We start from the raw sequence: 11,540 nt of genomic DNA, 5'->3' as shown, positions 1-11,540 counted from the left end.
ACAAAAATAATGTCAAAGGTTCTAAAACAGCACAGTGAGCTCAAAGTCTGCATTAGAAACGGACTATATATATATATATATATAAAAATAGATGCCTCACTGGCCGCTGCAGTTCATTGGAGCGACGTATCTCCAATGAAGGCAGGAAGTCAAGCGGAAGTGCTCCTCCATGTCTCTCGCTGTCACTCAAGTGACTACTGGCCAATCACAGCACGTCTTCTTCAGGACTTATGCTACGCACGCGGAAGCTTGACAAGCTTCTGCTCATGCTTCGCAAGGAATCTCTGGGAAAATTGTGCCTTCAATGTTGACACGGCCCCCAGAGCCGGAAGAGGCGTCTATGGTTATACTAGCCTACCTTTGGGTGCTGCTGTAGAAATGTCCTCTGCTGACTTGGCCTTGTTAGCAGCTCTGATGGCGAAAATACGGCCGTCACTCGACCTGATGTAGGTCCCTGAAGGCACAATGTTACGTTTGACCAATTATATTTACTTGAGCAGCTGTGAGACAGCGAGCCTGTACTTCTGTCCACTAGAGGCTGCAAACGGAGAATTACTCTTATTAAAATGGCTGGCCAATCAAGAAATGTTTTCACACCTTACAATCTGTTATTACAATTAAAGGTAGGGTAAATTATATTGAGTGGTATTCTGACCTGAAAATGTGAGACGGGGACACTCCGCTTACTGAACAAACACTCTAGCAATAAGTATAATATAGAGCTATTTAATATTTGTTTTAGCAAAAGAAAACAATCACTTACCCTACCTTTATTTTTGAAAACACTAATTTTCAGTGTTCTATACCAGTGGTTCCCAAACCAGTGGTTCATGTCAAGGACCCCCAAATTGACAAGATATGCCAGGGACCCTCATAAGAGAAGATTTATATGGCTCTAGCAGTGATTCTCAACCAGTTTGATTTCAAGGACCCCCCAGTTTGACATGCATTAGTCTACGGACCCCCATTTAATGGCATTTCTATCACTGGGACCCCAATTTATATTGTAAAATCAATGTTAATTTAACTCTGAGAGTGTACAAATGGAACCAAGTCCATTTGGTTCCACTCTCAGAGTTACAGACCAATAAGGGTCCATTTGGTTCCAAACTATCATTTAGTTGGGAACCACTGTTCTATAATACATGTTTTATAATCCTGTGCAGTGAATGTTTACCTTTGGTCCCTCTAATGACATGGATGCTCTCTCCAGCGTTAATCCGGGCCTGAACGTCTATGGAGCTGTTGGTGGCAGGGATCACAATGTCTGAAAAAACACACACACACACACGCCCCCACACACACACACACACGCCCCCACACACACCCACACACACACACACACACACACACACACACACACACACACACACACACACACACACACACACACACACACACACACACACACACACACACACACACACACACACACACACACACACACACACACACACACACACACACACACACACACACACACACACACACACACACACACACACACACACACACACACACACACACACACACACACACACACACACACACACACACACACACACACACACACACACACACACACACACACACACACACACACACACACACACACACACACACACGACATTTATCATTTAGCAGGCTGATGCTTTTATGCAGCTAAAATAGAGTTCCAAAGCCACAATGGAGGGATAGTATCATAGTATTCGTAATTCTAGAAATGGTTAAAGGGAATAACACCATGATTTCCCCATTTTTGAGGGGCACTAGTCCCTCCAACGTCTGGCCTTCACTCGTGACGTTAAAGACGTGAGAAAAATGTGGTACTAGAGAACAAGATACAATGTACAGCTACATTCAACCTTTCGATAGATTAAACAACTGAGTCTTTGTATTTACCTTATGATAGAGGAGGGCTAAAGTGCCCTAATATGTTATGGTACTATTGGGCAGCTCAGTTGAGAACTATAATGTTCTATTATACAGAGAAGGGATCCCCCACATGGAGGAACATTGAATCATACTCTTTGAAACTCCCACTGCCCGAATATCTTTACTCTAATTCGAGTAAAAAACGGATAAAATCCAACCCAGTTTTCGATTCAGCCCAATTTGGGGAAATTAATACTTCACCCCAGGAAGGGGGATGGGGGCTTCAAGATATGGGCCAAGCAAGGGATTAAACAATGGAAGGATGTTTTTGACAAAAGGGGGAATCTATTCTCTTTTGATGAACTAGCTGCTAAATACAATTTACCCCGTACACACTTCTTTAAGTATTTACAACTCAGAAGCTTTATAGGGGTTAAACAGGTGAATTCTCTGACACTCCCTCCCCTGTCAATAATAGAAAAAGAGCTTATCAGAAACCCCTTTAATAGGGGCATCATTTCTGATTTATACTCTATGTTAGTAGAATTCTCTCCTGAATCCTCTGAATCCAAATATAATGCATGGAATGCTGATCTACAAGAGGAATTGACATTGGAAGAGTGGAGCTCAGCCTGTATGGATGCTCAATCCCAGACGGGTAACACTCGGTTAAAACTGTTGCAATATAATTGGCTGATGAGGGTCTATATCACTCCAGAGAAATTAAATAAAATTAGTGCAGATATTCCAGATACTTGTATCAGATGTGGTAAAGACAAAGGTACACTTTTCCATTGTCTGTGGGCATGTCCAAGAGTGAAAGAATTCTGGGAAGAAGTGAGGAGGGAGATTCAGAAGATATTGTCGATAGATATTGAGCTTGACCAAAAACCTTTTCTATTAGGTCTTTGCCCACCTGGCCATAAGATACAGAGTAGCGAACAAAGATTTCTGGATTTATGTTTACTACAAGCCAAAAGGGCTATAGCCTTATCGTGGAAAAAGATAGGCAAACCCAGTATTGCTCAGTGGTTTAGGGAGTTATCATTGTGTCTTCCTCTGGAAAGAATCACGTATACTTTAAAGAATAAACAGAAGATGTTTGATAAGATATGGGGAAGCTTTATCCAATATATTACAGTTAATGATTTATCTTATTTAATGGTGGAAATTGTCTAATTGTATTCTCTGCAGCTGTTTGGTCTTGTTTGTTGTTTGACTCTGTTGTTGTTACCATTCAAGTGCCATTATTTTATTATACTGTACTTATGTGTGTGTGTATGTACTGTATGTTGTTGTTTAGTTTTTTGTTTGTTTTTCATTTTTGAGTAATTGTGTTGTATTGTCTGTATTGTGTGTTGTTTTGTTGTATTGTCTGTTTGTCAAAAACAAAAAATGCAATAAATATATTGTTAAAAAAAACAAAAAACAAGTGAGTCTTTTTTCAAAAAGAAACCGGGACAGAAAATAAAATTACAATCAACCTTGGACCTACCGGTTGTGGTGACAATCTTCTGTACAAATACACCAGCCTTCTGCAGGTAGTTGACAGGGAAGCTGCCCAGGTTGGAGCCAGATGAGGTGTTGCTAGGCGTGGACACAGCCGATGCTTGGCGCGGCATCATGGGAATTGGAGTCGACTGGACTGGCCGCACACTGGCCAGCGGCTTCTCCTCTGAGCGAGGTGGTGGGCGCCTATAAAGGAAGTATGGGTGCAACAGTTAAGGCCTATTCATAGTCCAGTTTTCGGTGAAGATGTGTTGTGTGAGTGGTGACCACTGCGGCGTGATGTCATGTAGTTTTACAGGTGTTGTGTGAGTGGTGACCACTGTGGCGTGATGTCATGTTGTAGTTTTACAGGTGTTGTGTGAGCGGTGACCACTGTGGCGTGATGTCATGTTGTAGTTTTACAGGTGTTGTGTGAGTGGTGACCACTGCGGCGTGATGTCATGTTGTAGTTTTACAGGTGTTGTGTGAGCGGTGACCACTGTGGCGTGATGTCATGTTGTAGTTTTTTTTACAGAAGAATAAGATCCTCAATAGTTTTTCTTTGTAATTAATTCAGATTTATTAGAGACAGAAAAGAGAAGAATTGTTCATTCATTTTGTTTAAACCCATTCAGGGCGGGAACCCCTTTTGGCGTTTTTAAGCATTATGTTATACTTTAGCTATTGAAAAATAGCAGATTTACTAGCTTATACCGCCGCCTACTTTTTGGGGGTCCTTGACATGAAAATGTTTGAGAACGACTGACACAGAAACATAGGTTTTCCAGAAAACTGTTTTTTTGATTTAGAAGACATTTGTAGAATGTGGTGTCAGGTCTAAATGGGTTAAAAGGTGGAGCCACTCACCAGTTCCTCTGACTGAATGCAGGTATGTTGGTGAGGCTCTGGTCACTAGCGGGGTAGTAGTGGGCGTACGAGGGTCGGGTGTAGGGCACCGATGCCCTCTTCTCTTCCTCGTAGCCTTTCCTGGCGTCCTTCTTCTCAGCAACGCTCAGCTTCAGCTCTCTGCGGTCCATCAACAGGGACTCATGGGGGAACGGTTGCTGAGGCAACAAGGTGAAGTTTAGATACGTAAAGTGCGTACATTTTATTTGTAATGCACATGGAGATGTCCCTACAATATAGTACAATGTTGGAGTTATGCTTACAATTAGGAAAAGATTCAGGGTGGGGTTAGGATTAAACATTTAAGGTTATATAGGTTTAGGGGTTAGGATTACAGTGACATCATCGAAGGGAAATCCATGCAGGCTTTCTAGTCTTGGAAAGCTATAATGGAAATTATTGTTCTCGCGTTAATACAAATAAGGACCAAGTAAATGAACATAGGTTGAAAAGCGGTGAGGTGGTCCTTTGAGCTCTATATCTCTTCTCTACGCATTAGTGAGGACCAAGTAAATAAAGACAGGTTGAAAAGGGTCGAGGTGGTCCTTTGAGCTCTACTACATCTCTACCTTGGTGATGAGGTGAGGATACATATATATAATAAAGACAGGTTGAAAAGGGTCGAGGTGGTCCTTTGAGCTCTACTACATCTCTACCTTGGTGATGAGGTGAGGATACATATATATAATAAAGACAGGGTGAAAAGGGTCGAGGTGGTCCTTTGAGCTCTATATCTCTTCTCTACGCATTAGTGAGGACCAAGTAAATAAAGACAGGTTGAAAAGGGTCGAGGTGGTCCTTTGAGCTCTACTACATCTCTACCTTGGTGATGAGGTGAGGATACAGATGCAGGGCCTTTCTGAGGACCAGCTCCATGCCATCGTGGGGCTGTAGTTTGACTCTGGAGGAAGGTGGCTCCTCCTCCTCCACAAAATGGAGTAGGGACTCCACCTCCCGGCGGGTGAAGTTCAGCACGGGGTTCAGATCATCCACAACGCGGTCTGGGTTGGGGGAGAAGGGTAGAGGCAAGGGACACGTGAACACACTCATTGATGGACGTTTCTCACCCCCTTTCAGAACGAAGAGTGGCCCAGGAAATAATTACGAAATAATAGACGTTTCAAAAAGTATTTATTTAAATCTGTTTACGTCGCAGACAAAGCCAACTCGGACCGTGACAAATCATGACAATAAACACAATGTTTTGGGCCGATCAAATAATTTATAAGAAGAAAAACAAAACAAATAGTGTTGTTTCCTGCCTTTATTTCTTTCAAATTATTTGATCGGCCCAAAATATTGTGTTTGTTGCCATAATCTGGGAATACATTTCTTACCAAGAAGTTTCTTCACCAATGTGTTTGTAAAGGTGTCTACTAACATATCCCACATTGGTTTCTATTCAACCACCCCAGGGGAAATGTTGACAGCTGCTGAAAGTTGGGGTACCATCAACACAACACACAGCAAAATGTTCTAAATTTAAGTTTACTAGTCGACTAGTCAACTAGTTAACTAGTAAAAAACAAAAGCCCTATGTCCCAGGGATATACATTTCATTAAATGGGGGACTGTAGCCTAATTCATGTCAAACCGGGGGTCTGTGAAATTAAACGGGTTGAGAATCCCTGGCATATCTCTTCAAATGGGGGTTCGCAAGCTAATTAGTGTCAACTTGGGGGTCCTTGACATGAAAAAGTGTGGAGACCACTGGCCTAAATAATTGTGAGTACTTGTCCCAGCACTGCCTACTACTACTGCTCACCAGTGTTGTTATCGTCGACTAAAACCAAGACGAAAAATGTTCGTCGACTACCTTTTTTCACTGACGAAAACGAAATGGAAACTAAATGAAAACTAAGCTATGATGACTAAAACTAAGACTAAATATACTGACAATTTCGTCAACAAATAAAAACTAGACTAAATGTTAGGAAGGGACTAGTGGACAAGAGATCCAGTACAAGTAATTTTACAATTAGTTGCATGCTGAAAATAGACGATCTACAAGCTTGTCGGCTATTTTCAGCAAGTGAAAAGACAGCATCAAGGCCCACCAAAATACATTTTGTTCGACTAAATCAACTGTAGATTTAGTCGACTAAAATCGACCAAAACTAGAGTAACACCAAAACATTCCAGGTAGCTCAAATGTGACTAAAGCTAAATGAAAACTATTGAAGAAGACTATTTTCTGCCAAAAACAACACTGGCTGCTCACCGGACATGCTCTGCTTGGAGACCTGCCGGTCGTAGATCTTCCTCTCCAGGGTGAAGTCACAGACCAGGCGGTAGATGTGGCAGGGCTTCTTCTGCCCGTAGCGGTACACGCGGCACACGGCCTGGGCGTCGTGGCACGGGTTCCACGAGGCGTCCAGCACCACCACGCGGTTGGCCCCGATCAGGTTCACACCCAGACAGCCGGCCCTGTGTGCGGGAGACACAGAGAAAACAGAGGGATGTTTGGTTTTATAGGCGACAGTGGCTCAGGAGGTAGACCAATGATCCATGGGTCGGTGGTTCAAATGCCGGCTCCTCCTGTCTACATGTCGAAGTGTCCTTGGGCAAGACACTGAACCCTACATTGCCTCCAATGAGTCGTCGGTGTGAACTTGCCACCATTGGTGTGTGAATGTGGGAAGTGAGGATGCTGGTGTCGACTGTTCGCCGCTTCGCCTCCCAATGTATGAATGAATGAACCATTGTAAAGCGCTTTGAGCACTTGGAAAAGCGCTATAAAATGCAATTCATTATTATTATTATTATGTAATAGAGCAGTTTTAAAGATGCCATTGCATCTTATTGTAATTTATTGTGCGTGTGTGCGTTACCTGGTAGACAGCAGGAACACCCATGCTGAGGTGTTGTTAGGATCATTAAACAGGTTGATCAGTCTCTCTCTTTCTGAGGCAGCGGTGCTTCCATCTAGTCCTGAAACACAGAACAACAACAACAGAGTTAGAGCGGTTACAGTACACTGTGTATATAGTTCTTTACTTCCATATTTAATCACTCCCTCACAACACCAAACATGCTAGCTTGCTGTCTGAACAACTGTCTTTTTTTAAACACCTGTCCAGTTCCACACTCGACCTGCATCAATTCACTTGTGTCCTAAATGTGCATAACATTTAAGAGACACTGAAATCCATCCTCCCATACGCTTCATATACCGTTAAGGTACAGCTAATTGTTCCTAGTGTTCATGTAAACACTGAAATATCAATAATCAGTTCACTGTGAATGAAACTACTTTGTGGTTCTTGAGAAGCAGAATTAACAACAAGGCTGATATTGAGAATCACCAGCAGGTGGCAGCAATCAATAAGTCAATGGGAGAGAGTAGCAGAACACAGCACACTCCTCTCTACTTACTGTAGTAGTTGGTGTTGCGGACCCAGTTCTGGCCATGTTTGTCTCGGCTGGAGATATTGGGCGAAGGAGGGACCGTTTTTTTAGCCATGAACTCCTCGATGATTGACAGTGTTGACAAACTTTGACTACAGGGAGAAAATGAAGGACATTTAATTTTCTCCAATATAAGCACTAAGCAGATAGGTCAACATATAAGTTGCAAAGAAACTGTATAACAATGTTTGTTAAAAGTGGAAAAAGTGAAAAATAAAATATCCAGTGCTGAAAGAAAAATGGAGAGGCTGACTGCAGAAGGCCATTGAAACGAGAGCTTTGAATAGCCCTGCATGTATTGCATGCTACTGTATACTGTATGTGGATGTAGAGAGAGGGAATATCAGAGGTTTCTCATTATTAACAGAAGCCTTTACCTGAATACAAGGATCTTGTCTCCCTTCCTGACGCTCTCTTCTATTAGGTGGAACAGTATAACCATCTTGGCAGAGTTCTCCAGGACGCCTGTCTTGTAGTCATACATGATGTCCTTCGCCTGGCCGAATGAAGTGAAGTGAGACGTTACAAACTTCCATACATTCACAGGGTCAAAGGCCTTGCTTTCATCCTGTTCTTTGAAGGCCTTGTTGTCATCTTGTTCAATGAAGCATTAACCGGTAGAGCAGTGGTTCCCAAACGTTCCAGGTCCACTCTGCCTCTTAATTAGGACTAAATGCAGAACACCTGGCTTGAGGTTTGAACATACCCATTCGTAGGTGAGGACCTGGTTGGCTTTCTCCTGCATCTGGTTGAGACTCAGTCCACCAATAGGGCTGGGGTTCTCCAGGGGCTTGGCCTTCTGATTGGGAGTGGCCTGGCAGCGGGCGGGGCCTGCGGAGGTGATTTCATCGAGGTCTAGGTCCTGGTCATTGGCCATGTTCTCTTTCTGCAAGGTCTCGTAGAGCACGTCTGGATGGTTCCAGATCTAACAGGATAGAATACACATTCGTTACAAGAAAACAAGAAATCACTCACGTCGTTATGTGCAGTACTTAGTTCAGACTAGTCATTGGTCCGACAAACGACAACCTACCTCAAACCCTACCCTAACCATAGCCGCAAGCACGGCTTGCGCGCGGATCCCGATAAAATGCTGTAATTCATTCAAGTTTTATTTATTCTCGAAATTACACTGAGTAAATAAACTCATTTTCAGTGTCGTCGAGTAATACAATATCATATATATATATATAAAAAAGATGATCTCTTCTTTTACAATACATACCGCTCTTGAGCATGCGCACGCGCACACACACACACACACACACACACACACACACACACACACACACACGCGCGCGCCTCACCTTACAGCAGACGCAGAAGGCTTTGAGTGGATTGAGGCTGAGCCAGCCGGTGTTCCCAGCCTCTTGGAAGCGGTTCATGAACTGCGTGTAGAGCGCCCTCTGCAGGGGAGACAGACGCACCAGGATCACGTGCTCCTCTTTGGACGGCAGCTGGTCCTTCAGCACGTCATGGCCTCGCCTGGGAGCAGAACACAGAACACAGGAAGGTTGAGGCTTCACAAACTGATGTTTCTATACATCCTCTAGTACAGGAGGTGGGCGTCTTTGACGATGCGAGGGCCACTATATTTCCTACAAGCCAATATACTGACAATTGTCAGTATATTGAGTCTTAGTTTTAGTCATCATAGCTTAGTTTTCATTTAGTTTCCATTTAATTTTGGTCAGTGCAGGAAAAAGGTAGTCGACGAAAACAACACTAGTTTTAGTCAACGAAAACAACACTGGGACTCTCACCTCTGTACGAAGCCCTCCAGCAGGCTGTGCAGGACGTGGCTCCTGTACCTCATCAGTGTGACGTCCTGAGACGTGCTGTCCACACACTGCCCGTTCAGAATGGGACGCTCAAACATGTTGCTGAACTCCTGCCGCGTACCTGGCAACAGGGACATGCAGAGAGTGTTAGGGAGGCCATATAAGAGGGTGCTTTTGGACCAAAATAGCGAAAAAAGCAGATCTACAAGCTCACAACGCGACACGTTGTCATTGTCATTCAGCAGATACGTAACATGCATAAGAGAATGAAATGTCGTTTCACTGGCTTTTAGTATGCTTAGTTAAAAGAGCACTAAAATACTATTAAAATCTAAAATCCACTTTTAAAAAACAAATAAAAAAAGCACCATTAGTTCATAGAGAGACTATTAGGAGTCCTTATAGCAGCATATGGGGGGTAATTAAAGGTTAGGGGATATTGCACTTGTTCAAAAGTCTAATGGCTTGGGGGGGGGGTGAAAGTATTGGAAAATCCATACCTAGGAAGTCGGGTCGGACAAAGTCCACCATGCACCAGTACTCCACCAGGTTGTTCTGCAGAGGGTAGCCGGTCAGCACCACGCGCCGCAGCGTGGAGATGTTCTTCAGGGCCTGGGACGTGCTGGCGTGGCAGTTCTTGATGCGATGACCCTCGTCACAGATCACAATGTCTGGCCCAGGCTGGCCCAGGGCTCTCTCAATACCTGCATGACAATGTCATGATAAGTCAGTTACTGTCCAATATCTAAGCTATACTACAGTATATAGGTCAGGGGTGGGCAACTTCAGAGGGCCACTATAGTTCCACACTCACTCCAGAGGGCCACTATAGTTCCATACTCACTGCAGAGGGCCACTATAGTTCCACACTCACTCCAGAGGGCCACTATAGTTCCATACTCACTGCAGAGGGCCACTATAGTTCCAACTCACTCCAGATCAGAGGGCCACTATAGTTCCACACTCACTCCAGAGGGCCACTATAGTTCCACACTCACTCCAGAGGGCCACTATAGTTCCACACTCACTCCAGAGGGCCACTATAGTTCCACACTCACTCCAGAGGGCCACTATAGTTCCACACTCACTCCAGAGGGCCACTATAGTTCCACACTCACTGCAGAGGGCCACTAGAGTTCCATACTCACTGCAGAGGGCCACTATACACTCACTCCATAATATGAGTTCCCAGAAGTTTTAGCAAAAATAGCCGATCTACAAGCTCAAAACGCGTCGCAGTGTGGCATGTTTTGAGCTTTTAGATCTGCAATTTTTTGCTATATTTTAATTTAAATCCTGAATTATTTTTGGCTGTTTTTGAGGAGCGCTAGCCCCTCCTATACACAGGTTTAATGTTTGTCTTTAGTTCAATGTTTGTTTTGTAAACCTATTGACAATGAAGGGAACGCACGCACGCACGCACACACACACACACACACACACACACACACACACACACACACACACACACACACACACACACACACACACACACACACACACACACACACACACACACACACACACACACACACACACCTTTGAGCAGCTCCTGCTGTCTGTCCTCCTCGTCCAGGTCGATGACGGCGGCGGCGGCCATTCTGCTCTTCTTGCTCTTCCTCTTCCGCCCGGTGACGACGCTCTTCTTCAGGGACAGCAGGCGGTACATCTCGTATCCCATCAGCAGCACGCCTCCCGCCCGCGCCCAGTCCTCCACCACCCTGGCCCTGCTGGCTGTGGTCCTGGGGGAGGAGAGGAGAGGAGAGGAGAGGAGAGGAGAGGAGAGGAGAGGAGAGGAGAGGAGAGGAGAGGAGAGGAGAGGAGAGGAGAGGAGAGTGGGAGGAAGGAAATGGATAAGAGGCAAGAGGAGGAGATGGAGAGGGAACAAGAAATAGTTTTAAATAGTCCATCAACCTGCACAATAACAGAGAGACATCAACACAATGTCTGTTGAGATTAGAAGTATCTGTCAATCATAAACTCATACTGTTTGTGTTAGTTACATAATACATTCATTGCCTGCTCCCCCCCCCCCCCCTCCCGTACTGTAAGGCTTCTGATTATGGAACAAATATTGTTCAT

At 44.2% G+C, this 11,540-nt stretch overlaps 1 protein-coding gene across 1 annotated transcript in view; it reads right to left on the bottom strand.

Annotated features, from left to right (window-relative positions):
- Window positions 1–11,540, bottom strand: part of LOC308315095 (helicase ARIP4-like) — a 44,297-nt gene that overhangs the window by 5,343 nt on the left and 27,414 nt on the right. The window contains exons 8-21 of the mRNA XM_080762924.1: window positions 10,998–11,200; window positions 9,959–10,162; window positions 9,441–9,579; window positions 8,985–9,162; window positions 8,384–8,602; window positions 8,055–8,173; window positions 7,645–7,769; window positions 7,101–7,200; window positions 6,491–6,696; window positions 5,092–5,270; window positions 4,231–4,427; window positions 3,371–3,570; window positions 1,178–1,267; window positions 359–454 (exon numbers count right to left, since the gene is read on the bottom strand). Coding sequence (XP_080619050.1) covers window positions 359–454; window positions 1,178–1,267; window positions 3,371–3,570; window positions 4,231–4,427; window positions 5,092–5,270; window positions 6,491–6,696; window positions 7,101–7,200; window positions 7,645–7,769; window positions 8,055–8,173; window positions 8,384–8,602; window positions 8,985–9,162; window positions 9,441–9,579; window positions 9,959–10,162; window positions 10,998–11,200 — 2,255 coding nt within the window. The remainder of the gene's footprint in view (window positions 1–358; window positions 455–1,177; window positions 1,268–3,370; window positions 3,571–4,230; window positions 4,428–5,091; window positions 5,271–6,490; window positions 6,697–7,100; window positions 7,201–7,644; window positions 7,770–8,054; window positions 8,174–8,383; window positions 8,603–8,984; window positions 9,163–9,440; window positions 9,580–9,958; window positions 10,163–10,997; window positions 11,201–11,540) is intronic.

Source organism: Protomyctophum bolini (genome assembly GCF_963924005.1).
Source record: "Protomyctophum bolini genome assembly, chromosome: 5".
Taxonomy (NCBI): Eukaryota; Metazoa; Chordata; class Actinopteri; order Myctophiformes; family Myctophidae; genus Protomyctophum; species Protomyctophum bolini.
This window is presented reverse-complemented; position numbering and strand designations above follow the sequence as displayed.